This window comes from Blastomyces gilchristii, assembly GCF_000003855.2.
Source record: "Blastomyces gilchristii SLH14081 genomic scaffold supercont1.8, whole genome shotgun sequence".
Taxonomy (NCBI): Eukaryota; Fungi; Ascomycota; class Eurotiomycetes; order Onygenales; family Ajellomycetaceae; genus Blastomyces; species Blastomyces gilchristii.
The window spans coordinates 164,833-186,532 of NW_003101675.1; the positions used below are offsets into that span (position 1 = coordinate 164,833).

Below are 21,700 nucleotides of genomic sequence, written 5' to 3' on the forward strand. Positions count from 1 at the left end.
GAAATGGATGCATCTGTCGATAAGATCCTTGCGGGCAAATACCCGGCCAAGCACCATGCAAAACGCGTCGCAGCTCGCATCAGAGAGCTTGGGCATGGCGAAGCTGGCGTCATTTATCTCGAAAGCCAGAAGACGCGGATGATTGAGGACAATGATGGTGAAATGCCATTCCGGTAAGTCAATTTAAACTGTTTGGATTTTCCCTTGTCCATCTTTGATGAATGTCGCTTACTAACCTCCCACCCACAGCCAGCGACGTAACTTCTTCTACTTATCAGGCTGTCCTCTCCCTGACTCGTATCTCACATATAACATCGAAGAAGACCATCTAACCCTCTTCATTCCTCCCATTGATGAGGATTCGGTCATCTGGTCGGGGTTGCCTCTTTCGCCCGATGAAGCGTTGGAGCTATACGACGTAGACGCCGTCCTCTCAACGGCTGATGTAAATGCTAGTTTGGCACATTACTGTTCGGCAAAGGAGGGCACAAAGGTTTTCGCAATATCTGACCAAGTTTCTCCGCACATAACCTTTTTACCCTTCCAAGAAACAGATTTTGATGTTTTGAAACGAGCTGCGGAGGAGGCTCGTGTTGTTAAAGACGATTATGAAATTGCTCTTCTCCGACGCGCGAATGAAATATCTTCCAAAGCACATGTGGCCGTTATCAAGGCTGCTAAATCTGCCATGAACGAACGAGAACTGGAGGCCACTTTCATTGCCACTTGCATGTCTTATGGTTGCCGAGAGCAGTCATATCATCCGATCTTTGCTGGCGGAACAAATGGCGCTACCTTGCACTACCAGAAGAACGACCAAGATTTAGTTGACAAAACTACTGGAGAGAAGAAGCTGAACATGTTAGTCGACGCTGGAGGAGAGTACCGGAACTACTGCGCCGATATCACACGGGTTTTTCCCCTTTCAGGGAAATTTTCTGCAGAGTCCCGACAGATATACGATATCGTCCTGGAGATGCAAATGACGTCTTTGGCGATGATCAAAGCGGGTGTAATGTGGGAAGATGTACACTCGAATTCCCACCGTGTCGCCATACGCGGACTACTCAAGCTCGGTATCCTGCGTGGTACAGAGCAAGAGTTGTTCGACAAAGGGATCAGCGTTGCCTTTTTCCCTCACGGTTTAGGACATTACCTTGGCATGGACACTCATGATACTGGAGGCAATCCAAACTATGAGGATAAGGACTCGAAGTTCAAATACCTACGTTTGAGGGGCGTTTTAGCATGTGGCGGCGTTGTGACTGTTGAACCAGGGGTAAGTTATACCATATCTACGGCCTCCGATTGGAGCAATAAGCACCCTTTGTGTTGTTGGTGAGTGGTTCAATGAAAGCTAATATATGTTCGATAGCTCTACTTTTGCCGTTTCATCATCGACCCTTATCTCGCGTCTCCGGAGTTGGGAAAGTATATAGATGCCAACGTGCTTGAAAAGTACTGGAGTGTAGGCGGCGTGCGCCTTGAAGACAACGTTGTCGTCACACAAAACGGCTATGACAACCTAACAACTGCCCCGAAAATTCCAGAGGAGATAGAGAAGCTCGCTGCAGGGCCATGATGGCCTGCCAAATTTGTCTTGTCTGATTAGGGTATTCATGTATATCTATCTACACAGCAATCCCAAAATTCTAACCGTCGAAAATTCGTGAATCAAAACCAAACTATCTAAGTGCATGCAGCATTCAATCTATTGTATCATAGCCTTTAATGCCTGAAGCAGTAGAGCAAAAATGAATCCTCTAGCAACAGATTTTACCTGAAGAGAATCAAAAACACGCCCAAGTGCCTCTGTGGTTGCAGCGTTACCCATGATGCTCGTCAGAGCCTGTGGCATGCCTCTCGTCACTAGCAATTTTCGGGCCTTTATTCGGAGCTCCTCCTGTTTATCATCAGTCAGTGGCGGAGGCCACGATTTAAGCTCATCTTCGGTTGGGAGTGCATTTTCGCGTATGGCAGTGATGTGCGCCGCCAGAGCATCATCCGCGGCATTAGATTCAATAATTGATTCCTGGACGAGCCGGCGAATGCCCTCAATGTTTGGATTCCCGGGCCGAAGCAAGAATGACCTCGCCGCATTCAACAATTTCTTTCTAATTCCCCAAGCGGAAGACAACGAATATAATTCGTTGATGACAGCAAACAACAGCTCCACTGCGACACCGGTCTCTTCTTCTGAGAGAGGCAAAACCCTCACTTCGTTTGAGCTAGGCTTAATTTGAGATTTCGAAGATTCCATATCTACTTCAGAGTGGCCGGCCGTATTGCCCTCAACGTCGCTTGCTTGTCCAGCTAAGGGGGACGATACGGTCTTGGTTTCTTGAAGGTGATTTTCACCCACGATGGGTCCATTTTGTTGATTCTCGTCGGCCTGTTCCGTAGCAAGAGAAGGGGATAATTGATCCACGACAGGTCTTTTGAAAGTTGGCTCTGCCTCCTGATTGTGCGTCATACAAGTCACAGGTTTCTCGAACCCATTTTCATTCGAGTCAGAGTCAAGAGGGGTGGAATGTTCCGTATCCGAAGGTAAGGGGAAATGCACTCCTGGCGCCTTACGAGCGTCCTGACTGATTGTAATTTTATTAACGAACTCGTCAGAGGACATTCTTAACTTCGAGTCCACCTTGTCTCTGAAGCCCAAGTCAACTGAGCGTTTCTTAACGCCGCTTCCTGTTCCAAACACCCCAGTGACGCCTTCGAGGACAGCCTTTCCACCCCCTGCTACGCCTTTAGGAGCATTACTCAGGGCTTCTAGTACCCCTTTGCCCATATTTTCAAACACTGCCTGGCTCGGAAACGAAAATCCAGTCTTCCCAGCCCCATTCGGAGATGATGTCGCAATCCCTCGATCTTTTTCTAAAAACCGTTTCATAGCTTCGCACCCAGCGAGCCGCTCAAAGCGTAGGGCATGCTGAAGGTAGCGTTCAAGGCTCTGCCGCAGATCCGGCTGGTGCTGACCTTTCCAGGTGGGCAGTTCTTTGTGTTGTTCTACGAAATCGGATACCCCAGAGACAACCGAAATGCGTCGTAAAACCTCATGGAGAACTTCGAAGTCAGAGTACTTCCTCGTAATTACCCAGCCTGGATGACGCGAGCTAGCGGGTTCAATTTGTAGCAAATAGTCATCTGTGGGTTTCATACGCATTGTCCCGTTGTTGCTGGGGAAACTGTCATCGAAAATCGATACGGAAGCACCAAGAAGGATCGTCTGAATAGAATCTATTAGATCAGAATTAGCATCCGAGGCTCAAAAGACAGGTCAAAATCGTTCGGTAGTTGTATTGATTCCTACCTTCCTGTCTCGAACGTAGTTCCCCAGTGGGGTTTCGTAAATCCCCAAGTTCATTCGGGCTGCTTGATGGGCTAGGTCTTGCGGGGACATGACTATTCCAATTGCCATCATTTGGGGAGGCAGTTGCGTCTGGGTGAGGGGTTTTAGAGGAGCAGCTTCCCAGGCCGATATCGATGTCGCTATCAGTCCCAATCGCAGACGGTTGTTCCTCACTCCTTGGGGTACTACCGAGTTCAATCATCGCACTAAGGCGCTTCGCTTCCCTAACCGCCTCTTCCATCTCAATCTGTGCCTTGGTCAATCGTTCGTTTTGCAGACTTGTTCGCGAATTGTCAGGGACAATCCGCTCGTTTATAGGATGTTCAGCTATATTGCTACTATCCGCCAGAGAGTTGGCAGAGAATGCCTCCATCTGATCCTGTCGGGCTCTGTCAACCCCAATATCAATTGCATTCATCAATTCTGGCTCTCCTTCCTCCAGGATATGCACAATCCAGCCATTGATCCATTCTGGTTTTGAACAATTGTCGATTATGCTTTCTAGGATGACACCTGATAATATTTCGCAAAGAAAGATTCGAACCGGTTCACACTCGTACAAACCGGGCTGTAGAAACGTTTGTAGGACGTCGGACGCGACGAGCCTGAGCTTCGCATGCTGTTGGCTTGTTGATAAAACATTCGCTAGATTACTTTCAGGGTATTCATTCAGGTAGGATGAAATTGCATCTGCTGTAGAGATTGGGGTGTGGGAAGTGGATTCCAAGGCAGATGAGAGTTCGTTTAAGAATACGATAATGATAGACGATGCATTGGTGACAAAATGAAGGAAAATATCTGCCGGTCTTTTCCGCGAGAGGTGAGAGGATATGGAAATAATAAAACGTGAAAGGCTCAAACGGCAGGACTGTGGAAACGTCTGTTCTGATGATAGTAGAGGCCCATACCACCATCTACAGTTTCTTAGTTAGTCCGCGAAGGTCGCGAATGAAATAAATAAATAAAAAGGAAAAAGGAAAAAGAAAAAAACATTGTACTCACTGGACGTAATCTCGAATGACGGCATCAGTCAACGCATGCAAAGCTGCTGCCGTTGCGGGCTGGAATCCGGAATAATCCAACGTGGGAATTGATATATCAATATCACTCGCTCCTGTGCTTGGTTTATCACCAGTCCTCGATTCTTCCCAACTCAGCAGTCTATTCGCCACTTCGATGGCCAACTCCCGCTTCCTTTTCGAGGGCCTTGAATTCACCGATCCATCCCCACAGTCTTTGTGGTCCTCCCATAATGCATGCAGCCCGGCACCGGCGACAGCCCCAAATAGCACCAGGCTAAGTTTTCCGAACACGAAATATATAGTCGCAAAGACGACTCCACCCAAAGTAGCCAAAGTGGCATTGTTAGCGGACGAGAGAAATTGCAAGCATTGATCAATGAGAGGGCTATGTCCGACCATAGTAGAAGGAGAGGTACTCGTGGCATCAATTGTACGCTCTGCAGAATCTCTGACACGACTTGTCATCTCTTTTGGTTGAGACTCATCCATTATCCCAAAGGATTCGCCAACGGCGCGACACTACTCACTGCATTGCTGTGATGGCGATGAGATAGTTGTCAAATAATCAATCCCAACCAGAGCCGTTTATTAAAAGCCGCGGGGGTTGGAACAATCCAATCCCCAGTGAGCAGCCGGTAGCATTGGTACAAGTACAGAGCTGTACAGAGTATGGTATGGTAACGTTTTCGTGCCATACAGTATTTAAATAAGCACTCTTTCCTGGTATCATTGTATGACCAACGCGTATCGTATGTATCATATGTATATATGTTTTCCCCGCCGCGCTCTTGCTCGCTATATCAACTCGCTCGGGTTTAAAAGTTCACAATCCAGCGCAACCTTCCAACGCAAAAGTCTTGTTGCCTGAGATATTCTTTGTTGGTCAACCAGATGGTCAAGCCTCCATATCACATATCTCATCATTCATGGTGTCCCCGTTATTTAGTTCATTTCGACTAGCGACTCGCAGCCAGACCAAGCTCCCACGATGCCACTCTCCTTCGGTTTATGGTCATCATGTATCATGGGCCGATCCAGCGGTCAAATCTAGATTCCCTATTGGGTTTTCAGTGTCTCTTCACACGGCACTATTTTTTCCTGGTTTGCACTCCGCCCATCCTCCGTTAATCAATGCTAAATCTCGATAGGCCATGGCGTTCAACGAGTGGGAATGACTACCCCGTGGTTGGACGCTTTCCCATCCACCGTGAAGCCGTTTCTAGAAGAAATGGATAGCACTCTTAACGTTCGGCTCTCGACGATTATCTCGGACGGGCCAAACTCGAACCTAAACAAGACTGAGAATTCTCAACCTGCAATCATGGCGACGTCGATATTGATCCTTCGCGTTCTCCAGGAACATTTTGGCTTCGATACAAGCACACAGATCGATGTTGCGTTGGGCCATAGCCTTGGAGAGTACGCTGCTTTGGTGGCTGGGGGTTATATAGGATTTGGGCCAGCTCTCAAGATGGTTCGACGCAGGGCAGAGATGATGGCTCAATGCACCGCTGACGCAGGAAAACTGACCGGGGAAACTTATGGGATGGTGGCGCTCGTCTGTGAGCCTGATCGGTTGGCAGACTTGATTACAACAATCCAGGAATTCTTAGACCATGGCTCTCGGTGGTCAAACGACGAGGGCAACTACGAGCTATCGCCAATGCAACAAGTTTCAATTGCAAATGTCAACTCTAAAAACCAAATTGTACTCAGCGGTAGCATCGAGCGGATTAAGCATCTGTTGATACAGCTTCGGCAGTTTTCGGGTCATGATCCGAGAGCTGTCCGCTTAAGGAGCGAGAGCCCGTTTCACAGCCCAGTTATGAAACCAGCAGCAGACTACATGCGAAAGGCTCTTGAGCATGTGGAAATAAAGTTTTCGGCATCGATCCCCTGCATTTCAAACGTATCCGCAGTTCCCTTCCGTTCAAAAGAAGATCTCAAAGACCTCCTTTCAAGGCAGTGTGTGGAGACTGTAAGGTGGTGGGATAGCATACGATATCTTGATCAGGAACGCGGGGTGAAACGGTGGATTGGTATCGGTCCCGGCAAAGTTGGAAGAAATCTTGTGGGAAAGGAAGTCGGAAAGGTCTCTGCCCGAGGTGGAGGAGTGTGGGCGATCTGTGACCCCAGAGAGATTGAGCAGGTACTTACTGACTTAAGTAAAAGTAATGAGAATACAGTACATTGAATATCAATAATATATAGAGAAGTGCTATTATAATATAATAATAATAATTAAAAAAAAAATAATTAAAAAAAAAATAACCAGAATTACCAGAATCGGCTTTTTCACACAAAATTACTCAATTTTTTGAATAAAAAACCTGTCAATAGATTCATTGAAAAGCTCTTGATTCAATGAGTATTTATTTATATGTAAACAGAGAGCATATACTTTTCTATTTTTAAAGAATCAAATTAGCTATACACAACTCACATGCATATCTCAAGAATAGTTAGTGAATCTATATTCAAATCTATATAGTGAGTCAACAGGTCTCATATTTTACACTAATATTAACAAAACATTCAAAATCAATGAAGAGATTTTGAGCTCCTCTGTGACATCTTTCTTGAACAACACTTGTAGAAGATCTTCAGAGAGAAAACAAAAAGAGATTTCTGAAATTCAAAAGGCTCACTGCAGAAGAGCTTGTATTTGAGTCCTGGTTGATGGAGTGGCTTAACTTCAGGAAAACCACCTAGGGCAAGAAAACTCTCTTTCTCTTTTCAGGCTGAATCAATTAGAAGCTAGTTTTGAAAGATCTATATCCACATTAAATTTTATATAGTACTCCGTCCTCCGTACTCCGTACTTACTCTGTATAGAGTAGCGTGAAATATTAATATTATATCCATGCCATGGGAACCGCCTCCCGGAATTATGATTTCCTGTTAGCTGACATAAGCATCGCCAAGATCGGCTCCGACCTTCCCATCTTGCCCAACTCCGGTGAGAGATATCTAGAGAAACTCCCAATCTAGTTAATCTCGACGTTGCCGGGTTTGAATTGTATTGACTATCGACAGCTACATTGGGATGCGGTCGACCCAGGTATTGAGAGCGGCAAAGTCTGCCAATGCTATCCCCGTTAACCAGGTACCAAAATACATCCTGCCCTCGTCTCCCTTCCGTCAAATCATGCTGATTTCTAAGATTCTCTGAATTCAACAGAAATACACTCTTCAATCTACCGGCGTTTGGGAACGCATTCGTCGGTTTTTAGCCGTCGACCCTAACAGATCAAATGGTGTTCCATTGAACCCTCAATTCCGAAACCCCACCCCAGGCGCACTCGCACCACAATCCTACGATGACCCTGTCACGCTGCCCGCTGGCGATATTGCTGACAACCCATACTGGAAACGAGATGGACGACGAAATTACGCCCGCCCAAGCGTACTGAGGCAGGCGGATGTTGTAGGACTTCTTACTGTTGGAAGTGAGGCGTCTCCTAAAGCAGACGTTCTTCAGATCGGAGACGCGGGCGCCCAGCAGCTTGTGGAAGTTAGGCAAAAAGGAGAGGCACACGGGTTAGCTGCATTCTTCGAGAAGGAAAAGAATGTTCAGGGTGTGCTAGACTCACAGGGACTCCCGCCTATGGCTCCGAACTTAAACCCGGCATCGAGGTATGAGCTAGGCACTGAACATGGCTATCCGTCGAGGTAAGGTGCCCTATGAATGACAATTGCTGTGATGTATAGCTAACATTGCATCAAAGTTATCCATGCCGTACTTTCGTGTAATTTTTCCGTACCAGAGCCAGTTTAGTTTTCATCTCATAGAGGCAAATGTACAGATTTCTTTTCGTTAAGCTTATTCTTGTGATTTGAATGAACATTTCGTATCAACTGCAAGATACATCTCCCTTGGGAGATATGTAGGTGTAGATTCCAATACTTATCCGAACGTGGTGCCGGAGCCGTTTTGATATAGACCTCGATTTGCCAGGAAACTAGGTTCAAAGTTCCCATGCTTTCCATTGGGGCTAGAGGCATTCGAAACTAGTAGACCAAACATATATTGATTTATGTGTCTAAATATCACGTATCAGATTACAGTCAAGAAAAGAAGAGAATCAACTGTCAGGGTTGGAGGAGCCATTAGAAGAACAAACTCTCTCCTCGAAAAGTCATCATAGAACTCTTAAAGCCTCTTCTCGGCACTTTAGTGACTGTTTCTCCTGTTATTTGTAGGTAATTCCATAGATTATTAACCACTGTCCGCAACGCCATATACGGTATGGAAATTCTATAATAGGGATTGTTGGTCTTCCTTACATATAGTCATGTAGCAAAATAGCTCCACCACTCTCTGGATTGCATTTGGTACCTAAAAAAAGTTCCCAATTTCCCCCGCTCACCATTGCCACCCTTCCCCTCCTTTTCTCAGACAGTCACTTTCAAAGATTTTCTAGGGGACCGAGGTGTATGCATAGATAGGAATGGAAACACCAATATACTCAGAAAAAATATTCAGTCAAACTCCTACCAGAAAAAGCATTCCAATTATTTAAACTTTTTTTATTATGACTTTCATTAATAGTAAAGGACCAGCGCATAAAGAAACGTAGCTTCGAGCATCACTCCAAGAAGTTATCTCCAAGTAGATGCAGACATCATATGATATGTTTTTACCTTCCAGTTCTTATGGCTGTACAGAGAACAATCAAACGCACATCCATTTATACATAGCGAATCACATATACAAATTCGACATCCCTTCCCATTCTTCTTCCTCATATCCTCCCTACCTTCCTGACAAATCCTGGTACAGTCGAATACGTCCGCCATGTACCAGTTATCCCTAATCGAAGGGATTAGTTCTCGTTCCCCACCAGGTGAGGAACAAGCTCAACCCAACAGTCTCCAGGACTCTTGTCAGGACGCCAACTGCAACAGTATCCATTGGCCTTCGCTCCGTAACAACCTGTGAGATAAACTGCAAATCAATCAGAGTTAGCCATGATTCAATTAATCTTCCCCCAACCAGAGCCCTTATTTAGGCTTGGACTGAATCGATCATCCAAACAAATCAGAAAATAGAATACTACTTACACTAGGCGCTGCACTGGCAAAGAAAATCAAGCTTCCCAGGTAAGCAGCTCCCTTATAACTCAATGTGCCTGTGGCATTGATCAACGCGCCAACTCCATAGCTCTGCACGGCGCTGCCAATCAAAGAACTGCTCCATGCTGCTGCGGCAGAAGCAGCTTCCTTGGACTTGAAGAATTCCTCTTTTGAGTTGGCGGCCTGTGCGCGATGGTAGGTATCACCGAACACTGGGGTTAGGACACCCAAGGATGCAACATGATTGAAGATAGTGCCCAGGGCAATGGCAGATGGTTTGACGGTGGGGAGATCTGGAGGTTAGATGTGCATGTTAGTGGAGGTGATTGAGACAACGAGGTTGGGCAGGTAAGCTGACGTACATTGAAGAGTGGCCATGTTTTCGAATGTACGTGCGGTTCAAGTGGGAGATATTGCTCTTGTACAGAGCTGTTTATTATTTAAATGGTCAAGAGTATCAATTCCAGCATTTAGCTATCCTCGAAGTATTTAAATAGTAAACTGAAAGCTGAAGGCAAAAAAAGAAATGGTGCTAGAAGAGGGAGTTGTTGACTTTATGAGGGGAGACGGCGAAGGAGGTTGAATGGAAATGATGACGTCGTTATGACACCCGCAAAACGTTTGGGGGGGGGAAGCAAAATTCCAGTCAACAATGTGGAGCTTTACTGGAATCGCTGTCTCATTCCATAAAACTAGGCATATTTGAAATACGAATAGGCTTTATGCTACGATATTTATCATCTATATCCAATCCGCCTATGGCATAACTTAATGCGACATGTAGATGGATATCTAGTTAAATCTGGTATTCCGCAGCTACTCAGAAGAGGGTCGAAAGTGGATACATAGTAGATTTCAGGTTTTGAACACCTATGTCCATATCAGGCATTCACGCTTTCTTAACATGATTACTGGGTAGGTTGTTTGCCAGGGGCAATCATATCACATCCAATGATCTCATCGGACGGCCCCTGGATTCGACATCATCGCTCGCAAAGAGGGGTGGTTTTACCATCTCGGCGCTCCTTGCGCGTTCTTGACAGCATTTGCGACATGATAAAGTGGCTTACATCCTCATCAGCCCAGTAGGAAAGATGGCTGGCAATGCTGGCAATAAGCGATATATCAAACGCTCCTCTATATCATCGTGCTTAGGTTAGCCTGTGTTAAAAATATTAAAAAGACAAAACCATGAATATATCACATGAATACATAAGGCAGTGGTTTAAAACGTACTCTTGTATACTGTAGTCCACCCGGCCATTAGAATTCAAAGCGCGCACTTTCGCCTCCTCATACCTTATCTTGCGCGCGCGATTTTCAGCCTCGATATCTTCAATTGTTGATGACTCCGACCCACTAGCTATGTCGGTCGGTGAGCTCCTAGTTTTCTGGAACCCATCATATAATGTTTCGATATTCGCATCGATGAGCGTCGGGTATTTCTGGGATCGGCTCGGTTCGTTGGTCACCACTTCCCCACTAGCCGCGAGCGATTTCTCGTTGTCCGAGTCGCTACCTAAGCCAGCTATTTTTAATGGACCTCCAGCAGCTGATTGCGGCTGTGTTGATCCGTCACTCAAGCCCAAACTGCGGTTCAGAAAGCTGCTTGCAACACCGGAAGCAAATTGGGACCAGAGGGATCCGACACTCTGACCCACGCGAGTACTGATATTGGTGAGGCTCTGACCTGATGTACTCCATATTGTCCGTTTGACGTATGGCAGCGGTTGAGGTTTCAGCGCAGCCATTGCTGGGGATATCAAGGGTTCAATGCGGTAACTAATAGGGTCAGACGGATGGAAGATATTGAACAGTTGATTGCATTTAGGTGACGAGACTGAGTTGGGAAAACAAGGGGATCCGGTCGAGTCTGTTATGGACGTCCCTGTTGAAATATTATGAGAGTCTGTAGGTTTGTATGATTGGCGAGAAAACTTTGAGCTTTTCAAGTCCCTTCCGGCAATAGTTTTCCCTTTCAGCATCTGGAAAAGGGCAATCGGAGATCCGAGGCAAAAGAAATCAGCACATTCGAAATCCAAGAGGAAGGCTTCTGATTGGCGATTTTCAGCTGTTCTGATTTTAGCACGTTTAGAATCCCGACTAGGGGGCTTCGTGTGTCCTGAATCACTTGGCTGGTGGCAGAGGATATCGAAAAGTATTGCACTACCCAGGGAATGACCGCAGAGACTGACAGAACCTTTAAACGTTGGATTGCGGTCCTTGAAAAGTTTATATATGCGATTACATTCCCTTTGCACGATACCGGCAATATGCTCTCGATATGCACTCTGGTAAAGCAGAACATCCATAGCCAGATCTGTAATCAGATTCCGAACAGCAGGGACCCCTTCTAATGTTATGTCGGCCAAACTGGGATAGTGCTCATCTTCGGCTGCCATTTTATCAGCGTCAGCAAGGTCGAGCTCCTTGCGGTGCTGTTTGAGTCCTTGTTTTGGAAAGTCAAGTAAATGTCTCCAGCATACGGGGAGGACTTGGACACGACAATTTTTGAGCTCGGAGTCGACTTGTGAGTTAAGAGCCTGCAAATCAGTTGATGCGGCGTACACGCTTTTCATGGTCTTCCTAAGGACATTGACGTCGTGCACGAAATTAATACTGTCCAAACGCAGTCCCAATCTTTGACCAATCCCATGAGTGACAAGAATGAGATGATCAATTTCTCTGTCCTCTTCTTCGCCTTCCACTTCTCCTGAATCTACCATCTCTTTTTCTTCCTGTTTCCGCGCCTGTTCTTCGAGTTCTTTTATTTGGTCATCGTCCTGTCGCTCTCCAGTCAAAGATGACATCTGACGCTCAAGTGGGCTTCTTTGGCGCTCCAAGGCGGCAAGTGGCTGATCCTGACCATTATCATCTGGGGCAAGTGGTGAAGACAAAGAGTCAGGAGGAGCTGATTGTCTTTTAATGGACTTAGTCGGGTTTTTGGGTGTTAACTCGGCGGCTTTCCCGTCTGCTAGTTCTTTCACTTTTTTGCTTTCCGAATATCCGCGAACGACTTTTGACCCTGCGGTTGCACCGAGCCGCTGATATACGGTATTGCTCATCCTCGATACAAAATCATCGGACATAAGCCATGCTGTAGATTCATCCTGGTATGCCACTGTATTGTTCATGTAGGACCCAAAAAGGCGATATGTTTCATTCATAGTCTTAGATGCGGATGAAGCCGCCCCCGCTGCTACATGAGACGGACCTTCTTTGTTGACTTGGTCCGCATTGGAGTTCAGTGACCCTGCGTTTCTGGGGTCTTTGGAAGACAAGGACACATTGCTCGCTAACGGGTTGCTCGATGAGCGCTTTCGTTGGATATTCCATGGTTTTACTTTCAAATAACCTTCCTCCAACTGAGTTGCAAGATTTTCATCGCACGGACGGAGATTTGAGCCTTCCTGAAAGAACCAAGAACCACGTCTAACCTCGTATATCGGGCCTTGCCAATAGGCAGGGCCAAGTTCCCTCTTCTGAACGTCGACATCGAATAAGTAATCTTCATTGACGGGAACCTTGACAGTCTGCGAAGAAGGATCCCTGGGGGTATCCCTCAATTTGGATGATTCCGCAGCATCTTCTCGATCCGCAAGATCCTGAAAGGCAGCTTCAATAGACTGAGAATCTCGTATCGAAAAAGGAACAAATTTTTTAGGAGCTCCCTGAGATTTAGGAGCAACTGCCTCCTTGCCCCAAAACGACGGTTTCGACTTTGGAGTATCAACCGCATAGAACCACCTAGTTTTTAGTGGGGGGCAATCTCTTGGATAGCGAGCTGCACTGATGCGATGGACTTGGGATACGGTATGGTCACGACCCTGCGACCGTTGTAAACATGGCTTTGCATTCTCAGCCTCCAAGCCTTCAGGTTGGGGTGTTCCGCTTCGGCTTCGTGATGTATTGCGTGAGGAGGCAGCGGGGAAAGAATCCGGCCGCGGGTCAGAATTGGACATCTGTCCCCAACGACCCCAAATCGTTTTTCGCAGCTGTGTGAAGCTAGTAGGACAGAGTTGAAACGAGCGACGAAAGAGTAAGCAAGAGTAGTTTGCCAGTTTCGAGGAAATATTGGCCTATGAGGCCAAATGTCAGGGTCCTTGTCTGATATCTCCAATCAAGGGGCGCGGTGTTGGAAAAAAGTCGAGAGCTGTACCCTCAAACCATAAGCACAAAGAACGGTATGGTATGATACAGTAGCCAACTCGTGGTGTATACGTAAACTGAAGTCCTTGATTAAAAACAGTTGCCTCCAGCTTGAACGCGCACTGTCTGGATATGTCTCTTAGATAATAAGAACATATTTGTTGTCATTCCTACTGAGTATAAAAATGGTTGTTGGTTTCGGCTCATGACGTAGGCGGATGTATGGCAGTCGTAAAATACGGCGATACGACACGGAATGCTGCTGCCTGCTGTGGTATCGCCCAATACAAGCTTTATGATACGCGGCCTCAGCCCCATCCCACCTAGTTGACGCTGCGTTGCAATTTCAACTGCTGCAACCACCACGCCAGAGAGATATATATACCCATCCATTGTACTAACTGCCGCGTTGTGCTTCCAATTTCCACGAGCGAGGCCTGCGCTTCTCTATCTACAACAGACCTACTATCGATTGTGGTTCTTTAGCTTTCGAGTCGCCAGACTCGCCTTTGTTCATACATCTACCCCGCCAACGCAAAAGCTCCCTACCCTCAACCAGAGTCGCCTCGTTCTACTGCCGCGATGAACGTCATAAAACTCCAAAAGTATGATATACTAGTGTTGGTGCAGATTGAATGGACCTCCTAGGCGCTAATGAATATTTTTCAACCAATTTCAGGAAATATCCCCAGTTCCAACAGAGCGAAATATTTTCTCTCCAGGATGCTTTCCGGCGTCTAGATGTGGATGACAAGGGCTATCTTGACGAGGCTACGGCTATTAAAGCAACCCAGCAATCTGAAAGACAGCCATACGATGTTGTTCGTCAGGCCTTGAAGCAGGTCGAGCTGGACAGCTCGAGGCGCGTTGAGCTCGAGGACTATGTTGATGTACCTCCGCCCAAACAACTCGCATATTCCCTCTTCTCTAGAGTCCACATTGAGGGGCTAACATTTATTTTGCATTGTAGCTGATAGCAAAACTCCGCGATACTTCATCCGCGCCATCCCAACGTTCTGCTGGTCCAGCACCAACTCCCACGGGCCCAACCCGTGCCCGCCATGTGTCCAAGGGGAGTATCGGGGGGAAGATTCATGTTCAAGGCTCCTCTGCGAATGTCACCCACACCATCAATGAAGACGAACGGACTGAATTCACACGACATATCAACGCAGTCCTTGCCGGTGATCCCGATATTGGCCACCTCCTTCCGTTCCCAACTGACACCTTCGAGATGTTCGACGAATGTAAAGACGGCCTAGTGCTCGCCAAATTGATCAATGACAGCGTTCCCGATACCATTGATGAACGAGTATTGAACCGCCCAGGCAAGAAAATAAAGCAGTTAAACGCTTTCCATATGACCGAAAACAACAATGTCGTCATTAACTCCGCTAAAGGCATTGGCTGCTCCGTTGTCAATATTGGTAGCGGTGATATCATCGAAGTTCGAGAGCACCTCATATTAGGCTTGATCTGGCAGGTTATTCGCAGAGGCCTTCTCGGAAAAATCGATATCAAGCTTCACCCCGAACTCTACAGGCTTTTGGAAGATGATGAGACTCTGGAACAGTTTCTCCGGCTTCCACCCGAACAAATTTTGTTGCGATGGTTCAATTACCATCTGAAGAATGCTAAGTGGGACAGGAGGTATGTACCTGTTGGAAGTAGACTTTCTATGCCACCGCTAATAGTAGATAAAAACAATTCAGAGTCAACAACTTCTCAAACGACGTCAAGGATGGAGAAAATTATACGATCCTTCTCAACCAGTTAGCTCCAGATATCTGCTCCCGCGCACCTCTCCAAACTCGCGACTTACTCCAGCGAGCAAATCAGGTCTTGGAAAATGCAGACCTCCTCGAATGCCGCAAGTTTTTGACCCCAACTTCTCTAGTAGCAGGCAACCCGAAACTCAACCTTGCTTTCGTGGCAAACCTATTCAACACACATCCAGGCCTAGACCCTATTACAGAGGAAGAAAAGCTTGAAGTCGAAGATTTTGATGCCGAGGGTGAGCGTGAAGCCCGTGTTTTCACTCTTTGGTTGAATTCTCTGGATGTACAACCAGCTGTCAACTCGTTATTCGACGACCTTCGCGATGGAACAATCCTCCTGCAAGCTTATGATAAAGTTATCCCAGGAAGCGTTAACTGGAGACATGTCAACAAACTCCCTACTTCCGGGGGCGAGCTCATGCGGTTTAAAGCTGTGGAGAATACAAACTATGCCATTGAACTAGGAAAACAAAACCACTTTTCCCTTGTTGGCATCCAGGGAGCCGATATTACTGACGGCCAGCGGACACTGACCCTCGGGCTTGTATGGCAGCTCATGCGCAAGGATATCACCAACACACTATCCTCACTCGCGCAGAGAATGGGTAAGCGTGAGATCACCGACAGTGAGATGATCAAATGGGCAAATGACATGTCACGCGCTGGGGGCAAGGGTTCGACCATCCGTAGTTTCAAGGACCAAGCAATAGGAACTGGTATTTTCTTGCTTGATGTCCTCAACGGAATGAAGAGCAACTATGTAGACTACGACCTGGTTACCCCTGGACGTACAGATGAAGATGCGTACGCAAACGCGAAATTGAGTATCAGTATTGCACGAAAGATGGGCGCGACCATCTGGCTTGTTCCCGAAGATATTTGCCAAGTTCGCTCCCGACTGGTTACCACTTTTATTGGTATGTTGACATATCTCCCCCTTAATTTACCCTTGTTGTATAAGTTGTCTCCTCTCCAGTATATGATGTCAGGTTTAATTGCTAATATTCTTTCGTTTCCCAGGCTCTTTGATGGCTACGTACGAGAAAATGTAGGAAAGAGATTGCAACATGAACGAAAATGTCCCGGGAGGCTGTTATGGACCCATATGTATGGCCGGCTAGATACTTGCTCTCCTGCGAGAACACACCCCCTCCTTTTAACTTTCCCCAACATCAAGTCTTTTCTCCTTTTTTTTTTTTTTTTTTTTTTTTTTTTTTTTTTTGTTTTTATCTTCACCCCTTCCTTTCCTTAACGTGTCTCCTCATTCCTGGCTCATTGATTGGTTAATTGGTTCGGGACCCATCGTGACAACTACCGTAGGTAACCTACCAGCTCATAAGCTCTCTTCAAGCTTAGATACCAATATTACTGTCCAAAAGTAAGAAATTATGCTCTAACATGATTCGTTTTGTATGAAGAGGAAGGCAAATTGGGTGGAGAAAGCTACGTTGTTTGTTTTGGCAATATGAAGGTGGCCTTATTAGGCTCCTCTCTAGGTAGACATTGATGAGCTTGGAAACAGAGAATTTAAAATATTATTTCAACCATGAAGAAACAAAACGTACTTTTCAAATTATGGAGCTATCTGTGAACTAGAAAGTCAATAGTGGCAAGCAACTCACTGGTGGGCGTTTCCAAACCAGCAAGCTGCCCAGGAGAAATTTACGAAAACAAAGTGCTGAACTTCCCACAAGTGGGGCAGGCTTTTGAGAGAGCACAATGGTAGCTTTCGTTGATTTCACCAGAACAATGAACCCCTGTTAATAGAAATCGGCATTACCCTCTCATAGCAAGCACACTTCGAGTGACAAAGTAAACAGGAAACAGAAAACAAAAACAGAAGCCAAGCAAATGGGCAAAACATTCTTTTTTAAAAAACAAAACCGAGGAATGATAGAGAGGGGGTTGCAAGGGGTGTATTATCTGGATATATTGTGAGGAAATACCGATTGTCGAAACAGTCTGCGACTTTCAAATGGGCTACCTATTAAAGTGTGGTTTCCAGGCAAATAGCTCCCAGTGCCGAGGACGAAAAGGGGGGTTCACTGCAGAGCAAATTACCGCCATCATTTGTACTTTTCAAAAAAATGGTGGGCGAAAATGTTACTTGATCAGGGGATGCAAAACTCGGATTCACTCAGCAGTATCCAGCTCATCATGAGCAGGGGTTGGAGAATCCAGGGGTACTGATGAATACGGTTAGCAAAAAATGTATCAGAATAGTGATTCATCTTTTTTTGAAGATTGATAAGCCCATACCTTTCCTGTCATCACTATTCGTTCCATTCTCGCGATCGTCGTCACGCCTATCGCGATCATCCTTCATGTCGCGATCCCGGTCCCGCTCACGGTCCCGGTCATCAGGACTCCGCGAGCGGTCGCGGTCACGTCTCTCGTAATCGCGGTCGCGACGGTCATCTTTGCGGGGAGAGAACTCTCCGCGAGCTCGTCGGGGAGATGGAGAGCGGGGACGGCGAGGGGGAGTACGGTCTCGGCGGCGGTCACGGCCGGAATCAAAGCGCCAGGACGCAGATGGAGGAGTACGTGCCCACTAATAACTGTTAGCTCGAACTAGATAAAATATCGACAAACAGGGATTAATTACCTCGATTTTTAGAAGGTCGTCCCTACCGATACGTTTGTTGTGCATTTCATGATAGGCGTCGTCGGCATCGCGACGGCTCTCGTACTCAACAAACGCAAAACTATAGATAGTGTCAGGTCATTCAAAGCCAATTGAGATCAGTCTCCCGCCATTCGATGCGAAAGAAGGAACTTACAGGCGACTAGAAGCGGTACGGGGAGCTGGGATATCGCAGCGAACAAGCCGACCATATCTTCATCAGGCGGGTTAGCAAATTGCACTATGAAATACTTTGATGCAAGTAATCGCGAATAGAGATAAGTGGAGGAAAGTGGATGAGAGAACGGGTAAGGTATGCAAGAAATATGATTTTTTTCTTCTTTTTTTTTTTAAGACTCAGGAGGAGCCATGCCAAGAATCATCATTATTTTCATGGTGGACAGTTATTCAGGAAGAAAAGCGCCGGTAAGGCCGTGCGTCGGGCGCCAGGTAAAGGGGGGGGAGAGGAGGAAGGAGTAGAAGCATCGGTATCACGAATTTTTCGAGTCAAGACGAACGAAGAAGAGGGAGGACCGTCCGCAGGATATCGGCAGGGGAGGATCGACGAATAGGACATACCGTTCGAATTCGTAGGCTAGTTCTCGAGCTCGAGTGCCGTGGCCGAAACCAGTGACATAGAGAGTAGTGCCGCCACGAGACATGGTGAAAAGGGATAGTTGAACAACAGCAGCAAGGGGAAACAGTGGAAGCAGAAAGCCTAGCAACGACAAAGATAAAAGAATACCAAACAAAGCGGATGGAAAAAGCACCAGCTTAAAGAGAAACAGTAAAAAGAGGTGATGGAGATGAAGGGATATCTAGATGGTGATGAGATAGGAGGAGAGATGGATGGAGATGGGGATGGTGAGGTTGAAGATAGAAGAAGAAGAGACGACGAGAAACGAACGACGACGGTGACGAGAGAAAATGTTTTGAGCTTGGGCCAAAAACAGACGTGCTGGTAATACGAATAATATGCTCAATACGCCTGGTCCGCGTAATATATTACAGCATTTGCCGAGGGTTAGACGTATTATTGATACAAGATATATGACAGTACCGTACCGATTTCGTACGCAAGCAGCATCCGTGGATGTAATGTACTGTACATGTACTGTACCGTACCTGTACATATATACAATACGAGAGTGTACGTACTGTATATAGCGTCTCGGCCAGGGACAAGACAAAGGCTGGCTGGTTCCTCTCGGAATGCCGCCCAGTCACGTGTCCGTCACAACGACAAACCTTGGTTGAAAAAAATTAAGAACAAGATTCCCGAACAGTCAGCCAACGCCGAATTCGAAGCCAGCGCAAAACTGGGTCGTCGCTGGAGCGCCTTGCATATACTGTTGATTGCCGCTACACTCACTAGTCGAATGCACCACTGTCCTCTCGGCAATACCTTCGCGGCTTCTTGTCGCAATTGATATCATCGTCCTCGTGTGCCGATCTCCATACCTGATCAGTTGACGTACCCCCATCGGTCAACCCTAGCCTCTGCCTCCCCCGTTTGGCAGATTGATGAGGAATAAAAAGAGAGCGAAAGGGAGAAAACAGAACTTTTGGAAAATATAGCATTCGATCTCTCCACCTTTCCCTCGGCTTATTGTTTCAAGTACCAAACCTGCTTCACACGGTGTATGCTTTTTCCATGGACTGTGCAGTGTTAAGACTCCTATTGCCAGAGTACTGCCTTTCAAACCACTAGTACATATCTGCAGATCTGTCTCTCTTTATATATATATATGTTTGGCCCCGCCTGATGAAAGAGCTTTCCCAAGATACTCAGGCGAAGCGAGTTACTCGTCCAACGTGCTTTGGCTAGTTTGTGAGATCGGGGACTCAACCCGTACTGGGTTCTTGACGCGGGTTCCTCACCATGAGGCTCGGTCCTAGAGATACAGCTCGAAATGAAGCTTCGGAAAGGGAAATGACACCGTTATCGTCGGGCGAGTCCAAGTCGCGCATAGAGGTACGGATATTACATCTCTTCTTTGGAAACATCATGTTGTTTCCGACCTTTCAGTTTTCCTGGGGTTAACTATCTCCTCAATACAACTAGGACACTCTTCCGCAACCGCCTACTTCTCTCCTCAGACAAACTCGGGACAAGTTATCGGAACCTGTGACCGCCGCTTTTATTGCAGGAGGGGTTGCCGGTGCGGTGTCTCGAACGATAGTTTCCCCTCTCGAGCGATTGAAGATTTTGCTTCAAATTCAGAGCGTCGGCCGAACGGAATACAAACTATCTATATGGAAGGCTTTGGTCAAGATAGGTAAAGAAGAAGGGTGGAGAGGTTACATGCGTGGCAATGGGACAAATTGCATACGCATAGTGCCTTACTCTGCTGTACAGTTTGGAAGCTACAGTTTTTATAGAAGGGTAAGCTTAAGAATCAGAATTTGCTGGGTTTACTGTGTATTTTGCTAACAAGGATCTCAGTTCTTTGAACCAACCCCTGGGGGTGAACTTACTCCCTTACGTCGCTTAATATGTGGAGGTATGGCGGGTATCACGTCTGTCACGTTTACTTATCCATTAGATATCGTAAGAACGCGACTTTCGATACAGTCTGCGTCGTTTAGCGAACTGCGCAAAGGACCAGAACAAAAGTTACCCGGAATATTCCAGACAATGCGGTCGATGTACAAGACCGAGGGCGGCATCCTTGCTCTTTACCGTGGAATAATCCCCACCATTGCGGGCGTTGCTCCCTATGTAAGTGTTTGAATCGCTGAAATACTTCCCATTGCTCCCAATGGTCAACGCTAACTTCTTTTACAGGTTGGATTGAATTTTATGACTTATGAGTCAGTACGAAAGTATCTGACCCCTGAAGGGGACCTTAACCCTAGCCCTTACCGCAAGCTTCTAGCCGGTGCTATATCAGGAGCCGTTGCTCAAACATGCACATATCCATTGTAAGGCGAAATTTTACTTTTTACCTTTTTAAATATTATCTAATTAAACATTACAGTGATGTCCTCCGAAGAAGATTCCAGGTCAATACCATGTCAGGTTTAGGGTACCAATACACCTCCGTGTGGGATGCGGTGAGGCTTATCATAAAGCAAGAAGGAGTCAGAGGCTTATATAAAGGAATTGTACCGAACTTGCTTAAAGTGGCACCAAGCATGGCAAGCAGTTGGCTCAGCTATGAACTAACGCGCGATTTTTTGGTCGGGCTGGGTGAAGATAATAGTGATTAAAATGGCTCAAAGCGCGAATTGGCAACCTGGTCCCGACATGCACTCCTCGCATGCCTGGTCAAACACCGATTGTTATAAACACTCCGCGCCGCCTATGGACCCGCTTGACTGTCAAAGATTTCCTTGACTGTGATATCATGCCATACATGTTAGAAAATTTTTCCCTTCGATGGCCCACTGTGTTCCATCTGTCTATTCCTTTATTTTTCTTTTACCTTTTCACTTTTTGTTTCTCGGATTTCCTTATACTTCTCGCATCTGACGAGCTGAAGAATTGCTAGAAGTCCACATCGTTTTAGAGGGGAAAAAATGAAGAATTGTCTTTGAATCCAATTCCATAGACAAGTCGTTCGGCTAATCAATACAGTGCAAGGGTTGTACATATATCAGCATATAGGTACCTAGGTTTATACCAAAAATAAAAATAAAAAATAAAAAATAAAAATAAAAAAATAAAAATAAAAATAAGAAAAATAAAAACCAAAAA

At 46.2% G+C, this 21,700-nt stretch overlaps 9 protein-coding genes across 9 annotated transcripts; 5 read left to right on the forward strand and 4 right to left on the reverse strand.

Annotated features, from left to right (window-relative positions):
* Positions 1-3: 3 nt before the first annotated feature.
* On the forward strand, positions 4-1,582 carry BDBG_04813 (xaa-Pro dipeptidase; the record flags this gene model as incomplete). Its single annotated transcript, XM_002624903.2, has 3 exons — positions 4-173; positions 250-1,279; positions 1,376-1,582. The coding sequence occupies 3 exons, from the start codon at positions 4-6 to the stop codon at positions 1,580-1,582; spliced, it is 1,407 nt and encodes a 468-aa protein (XP_002624949.1).
* Positions 1,337-6,554, reverse strand: BDBG_04814 (PX domain-containing protein). The gene is made up of 4 exons (XM_031721848.1): positions 5,663-6,554; positions 4,355-5,593; positions 3,314-4,266; positions 1,337-3,240 (listed from the first exon to the last, which is right to left on the reverse strand). Exons 2-4 carry the CDS (start codon positions 4,861-4,863, stop codon positions 1,712-1,714), a joined length of 2,991 nt encoding a protein of 996 aa, XP_031578340.1. The 5' UTR covers positions 4,864-5,593; positions 5,663-6,554; the 3' UTR covers positions 1,337-1,711.
* Positions 4,789-6,717, forward strand: BDBG_04815 ([acyl-carrier-protein] S-malonyltransferase). Its single transcript, XM_031721849.1, has 2 exons — positions 4,789-5,475; positions 5,523-6,717. The coding sequence occupies exons 1-2, from the start codon at positions 5,301-5,303 to the stop codon at positions 6,566-6,568; spliced, it is 1,221 nt and encodes a 406-aa protein (XP_031578341.1). The 5' UTR covers positions 4,789-5,300; the 3' UTR covers positions 6,569-6,717.
* A 397-nt stretch (positions 6,718-7,114) lies between these two features.
* On the forward strand, positions 7,115-8,505 carry BDBG_04816 (NADH dehydrogenase). The gene is made up of 3 exons (XM_002624906.2): positions 7,115-7,480; positions 7,556-8,046; positions 8,103-8,505. Exons 1-3 carry the CDS (start codon positions 7,421-7,423, stop codon positions 8,125-8,127), a joined length of 576 nt encoding a protein of 191 aa, XP_002624952.1. The 5' UTR covers positions 7,115-7,420; the 3' UTR covers positions 8,128-8,505.
* Positions 8,506-9,187: 682 nt separating this feature from the next.
* Positions 9,188-9,814, reverse strand: BDBG_04817 (uncharacterized protein; the record flags this gene model as incomplete). The annotated part of the gene is made up of 3 exons (XM_031721850.1): positions 9,188-9,322; positions 9,439-9,743; positions 9,787-9,814. 3 exons carry the CDS (start codon positions 9,812-9,814, stop codon positions 9,188-9,190), a joined length of 468 nt encoding a protein of 155 aa, XP_031578342.1.
* A 619-nt stretch (positions 9,815-10,433) lies between these two features.
* On the reverse strand, positions 10,434-13,412 carry BDBG_04818 (DDHD domain-containing protein; the record flags this gene model as incomplete). Its single annotated transcript, XM_002624908.1, has 2 exons — positions 10,434-10,587; positions 10,687-13,412. 2 exons carry the CDS (start codon positions 13,410-13,412, stop codon positions 10,434-10,436), a joined length of 2,880 nt encoding a protein of 959 aa, XP_002624954.1.
* Positions 13,413-13,851: 439 nt separating this feature from the next.
* On the forward strand, positions 13,852-17,058 carry BDBG_04819 (fimbrin). The gene is made up of 5 exons (XM_002624909.2): positions 13,852-14,204; positions 14,279-14,489; positions 14,570-15,249; positions 15,312-16,294; positions 16,398-17,058. The coding sequence occupies exons 1-5, from the start codon at positions 14,182-14,184 to the stop codon at positions 16,427-16,429; spliced, it is 1,929 nt and encodes a 642-aa protein (XP_002624955.1). The 5' UTR covers positions 13,852-14,181; the 3' UTR covers positions 16,430-17,058.
* On the reverse strand, positions 15,979-19,147 carry BDBG_04820 (uncharacterized protein). The gene is made up of 5 exons (XM_002624910.2): positions 18,580-19,147; positions 18,158-18,214; positions 17,983-18,082; positions 17,637-17,928; positions 15,979-17,563 (listed from the first exon to the last, which is right to left on the reverse strand). The coding sequence occupies exons 1-5, from the start codon at positions 18,660-18,662 to the stop codon at positions 17,511-17,513; spliced, it is 585 nt and encodes a 194-aa protein (XP_002624956.1). The 5' UTR covers positions 18,663-19,147; the 3' UTR covers positions 15,979-17,510.
* BDBG_04821 (mitochondrial carrier protein) lies at positions 19,144-21,676 on the forward strand. The gene is made up of 5 exons (XM_002624911.2): positions 19,144-19,975; positions 20,066-20,386; positions 20,447-20,722; positions 20,789-20,925; positions 20,982-21,676. Exons 1-5 carry the CDS (start codon positions 19,883-19,885, stop codon positions 21,211-21,213), a joined length of 1,059 nt encoding a protein of 352 aa, XP_002624957.1. The 5' UTR covers positions 19,144-19,882; the 3' UTR covers positions 21,214-21,676.
* The last annotated feature ends 24 nt before the right edge of the window (positions 21,677-21,700 follow it).

Bases quoted from the DNA above. Each gene is read 5' to 3' on its own strand.
- BDBG_04816 (XM_002624906.2), top strand. From the start codon at position 7,421: ATGCGGTCGACCCAGGTATTGAGAGCGGCAAAGTCTGCCAATGCTATC. The intron at 7,481-7,555 runs GTACCAAAATAC...TGAATTCAACAG, and splicing joins ATGCTATCCCCGTTAACCAG to AAATACACTCTTCAATCTAC. The intron at 8,047-8,102 runs GTAAGGTGCCCT...ATTGCATCAAAG, and splicing joins GAACATGGCTATCCGTCGAG to TTATCCATGCCGTACTTTCG.
- BDBG_04815 (XM_031721849.1), top strand. From the start codon at position 5,301: ATGGTGTCCCCGTTATTTAGTTCATTTCGACTAGCGACTCGCAGCCAG. The intron at 5,476-5,522 runs GTTTGCACTCCG...AAATCTCGATAG, and splicing joins CACGGCACTATTTTTTCCTG to GCCATGGCGTTCAACGAGTG.
- BDBG_04819 (XM_002624909.2), top strand. From the start codon at position 14,182: ATGAACGTCATAAAACTCCAAAA. The intron at 14,205-14,278 runs GTATGATATACT...AACCAATTTCAG, and splicing joins AACGTCATAAAACTCCAAAA to GAAATATCCCCAGTTCCAAC. The intron at 16,295-16,397 runs GTATGTTGACAT...TTCGTTTCCCAG, and splicing joins ACTGGTTACCACTTTTATTG to GCTCTTTGATGGCTACGTAC.
- BDBG_04814 (XM_031721848.1), bottom strand. From the start codon at position 4,863: ATGGATGAGTCTCAACCAAAAGAGATGACAAGTCGTGTCAGAGATTCT. The intron at 4,267-4,354 runs GTGAGTACAATG...AAGAAACTGTAG, and splicing joins GTCATTCGAGATTACGTCCA to ATGGTGGTATGGGCCTCTAC. The intron at 3,241-3,313 runs GTAGGAATCAAT...CTGATCTAATAG, and splicing joins ACTACGTTCGAGACAGGAAG to ATTCTATTCAGACGATCCTT.
- BDBG_04820 (XM_002624910.2), bottom strand. From the start codon at position 18,662: ATGTCTCGTGGCGGCACTACTCTCTATGTCACTGGTTTCGGCCACGGC. The intron at 18,215-18,579 runs GTATGTCCTATT...CGCCTGATGAAG, and splicing joins CTAGCCTACGAATTCGAACG to ATATGGTCGGCTTGTTCGCT. The intron at 17,929-17,982 runs GTAATTAATCCC...AACAGTTATTAG, and splicing joins ACGACCTTCTAAAAATCGAG to TGGGCACGTACTCCTCCATC.
- BDBG_04821 (XM_002624911.2), top strand. From the start codon at position 19,883: ATGAGGCTCGGTCCTAGAGATACAGCTCGAAATGAAGCTTCGGAAAGG. The intron at 19,976-20,065 runs GTACGGATATTA...CAATACAACTAG, and splicing joins AGTCCAAGTCGCGCATAGAG to GACACTCTTCCGCAACCGCC. The intron at 20,387-20,446 runs GTAAGCTTAAGA...CAAGGATCTCAG, and splicing joins GCTACAGTTTTTATAGAAGG to TTCTTTGAACCAACCCCTGG.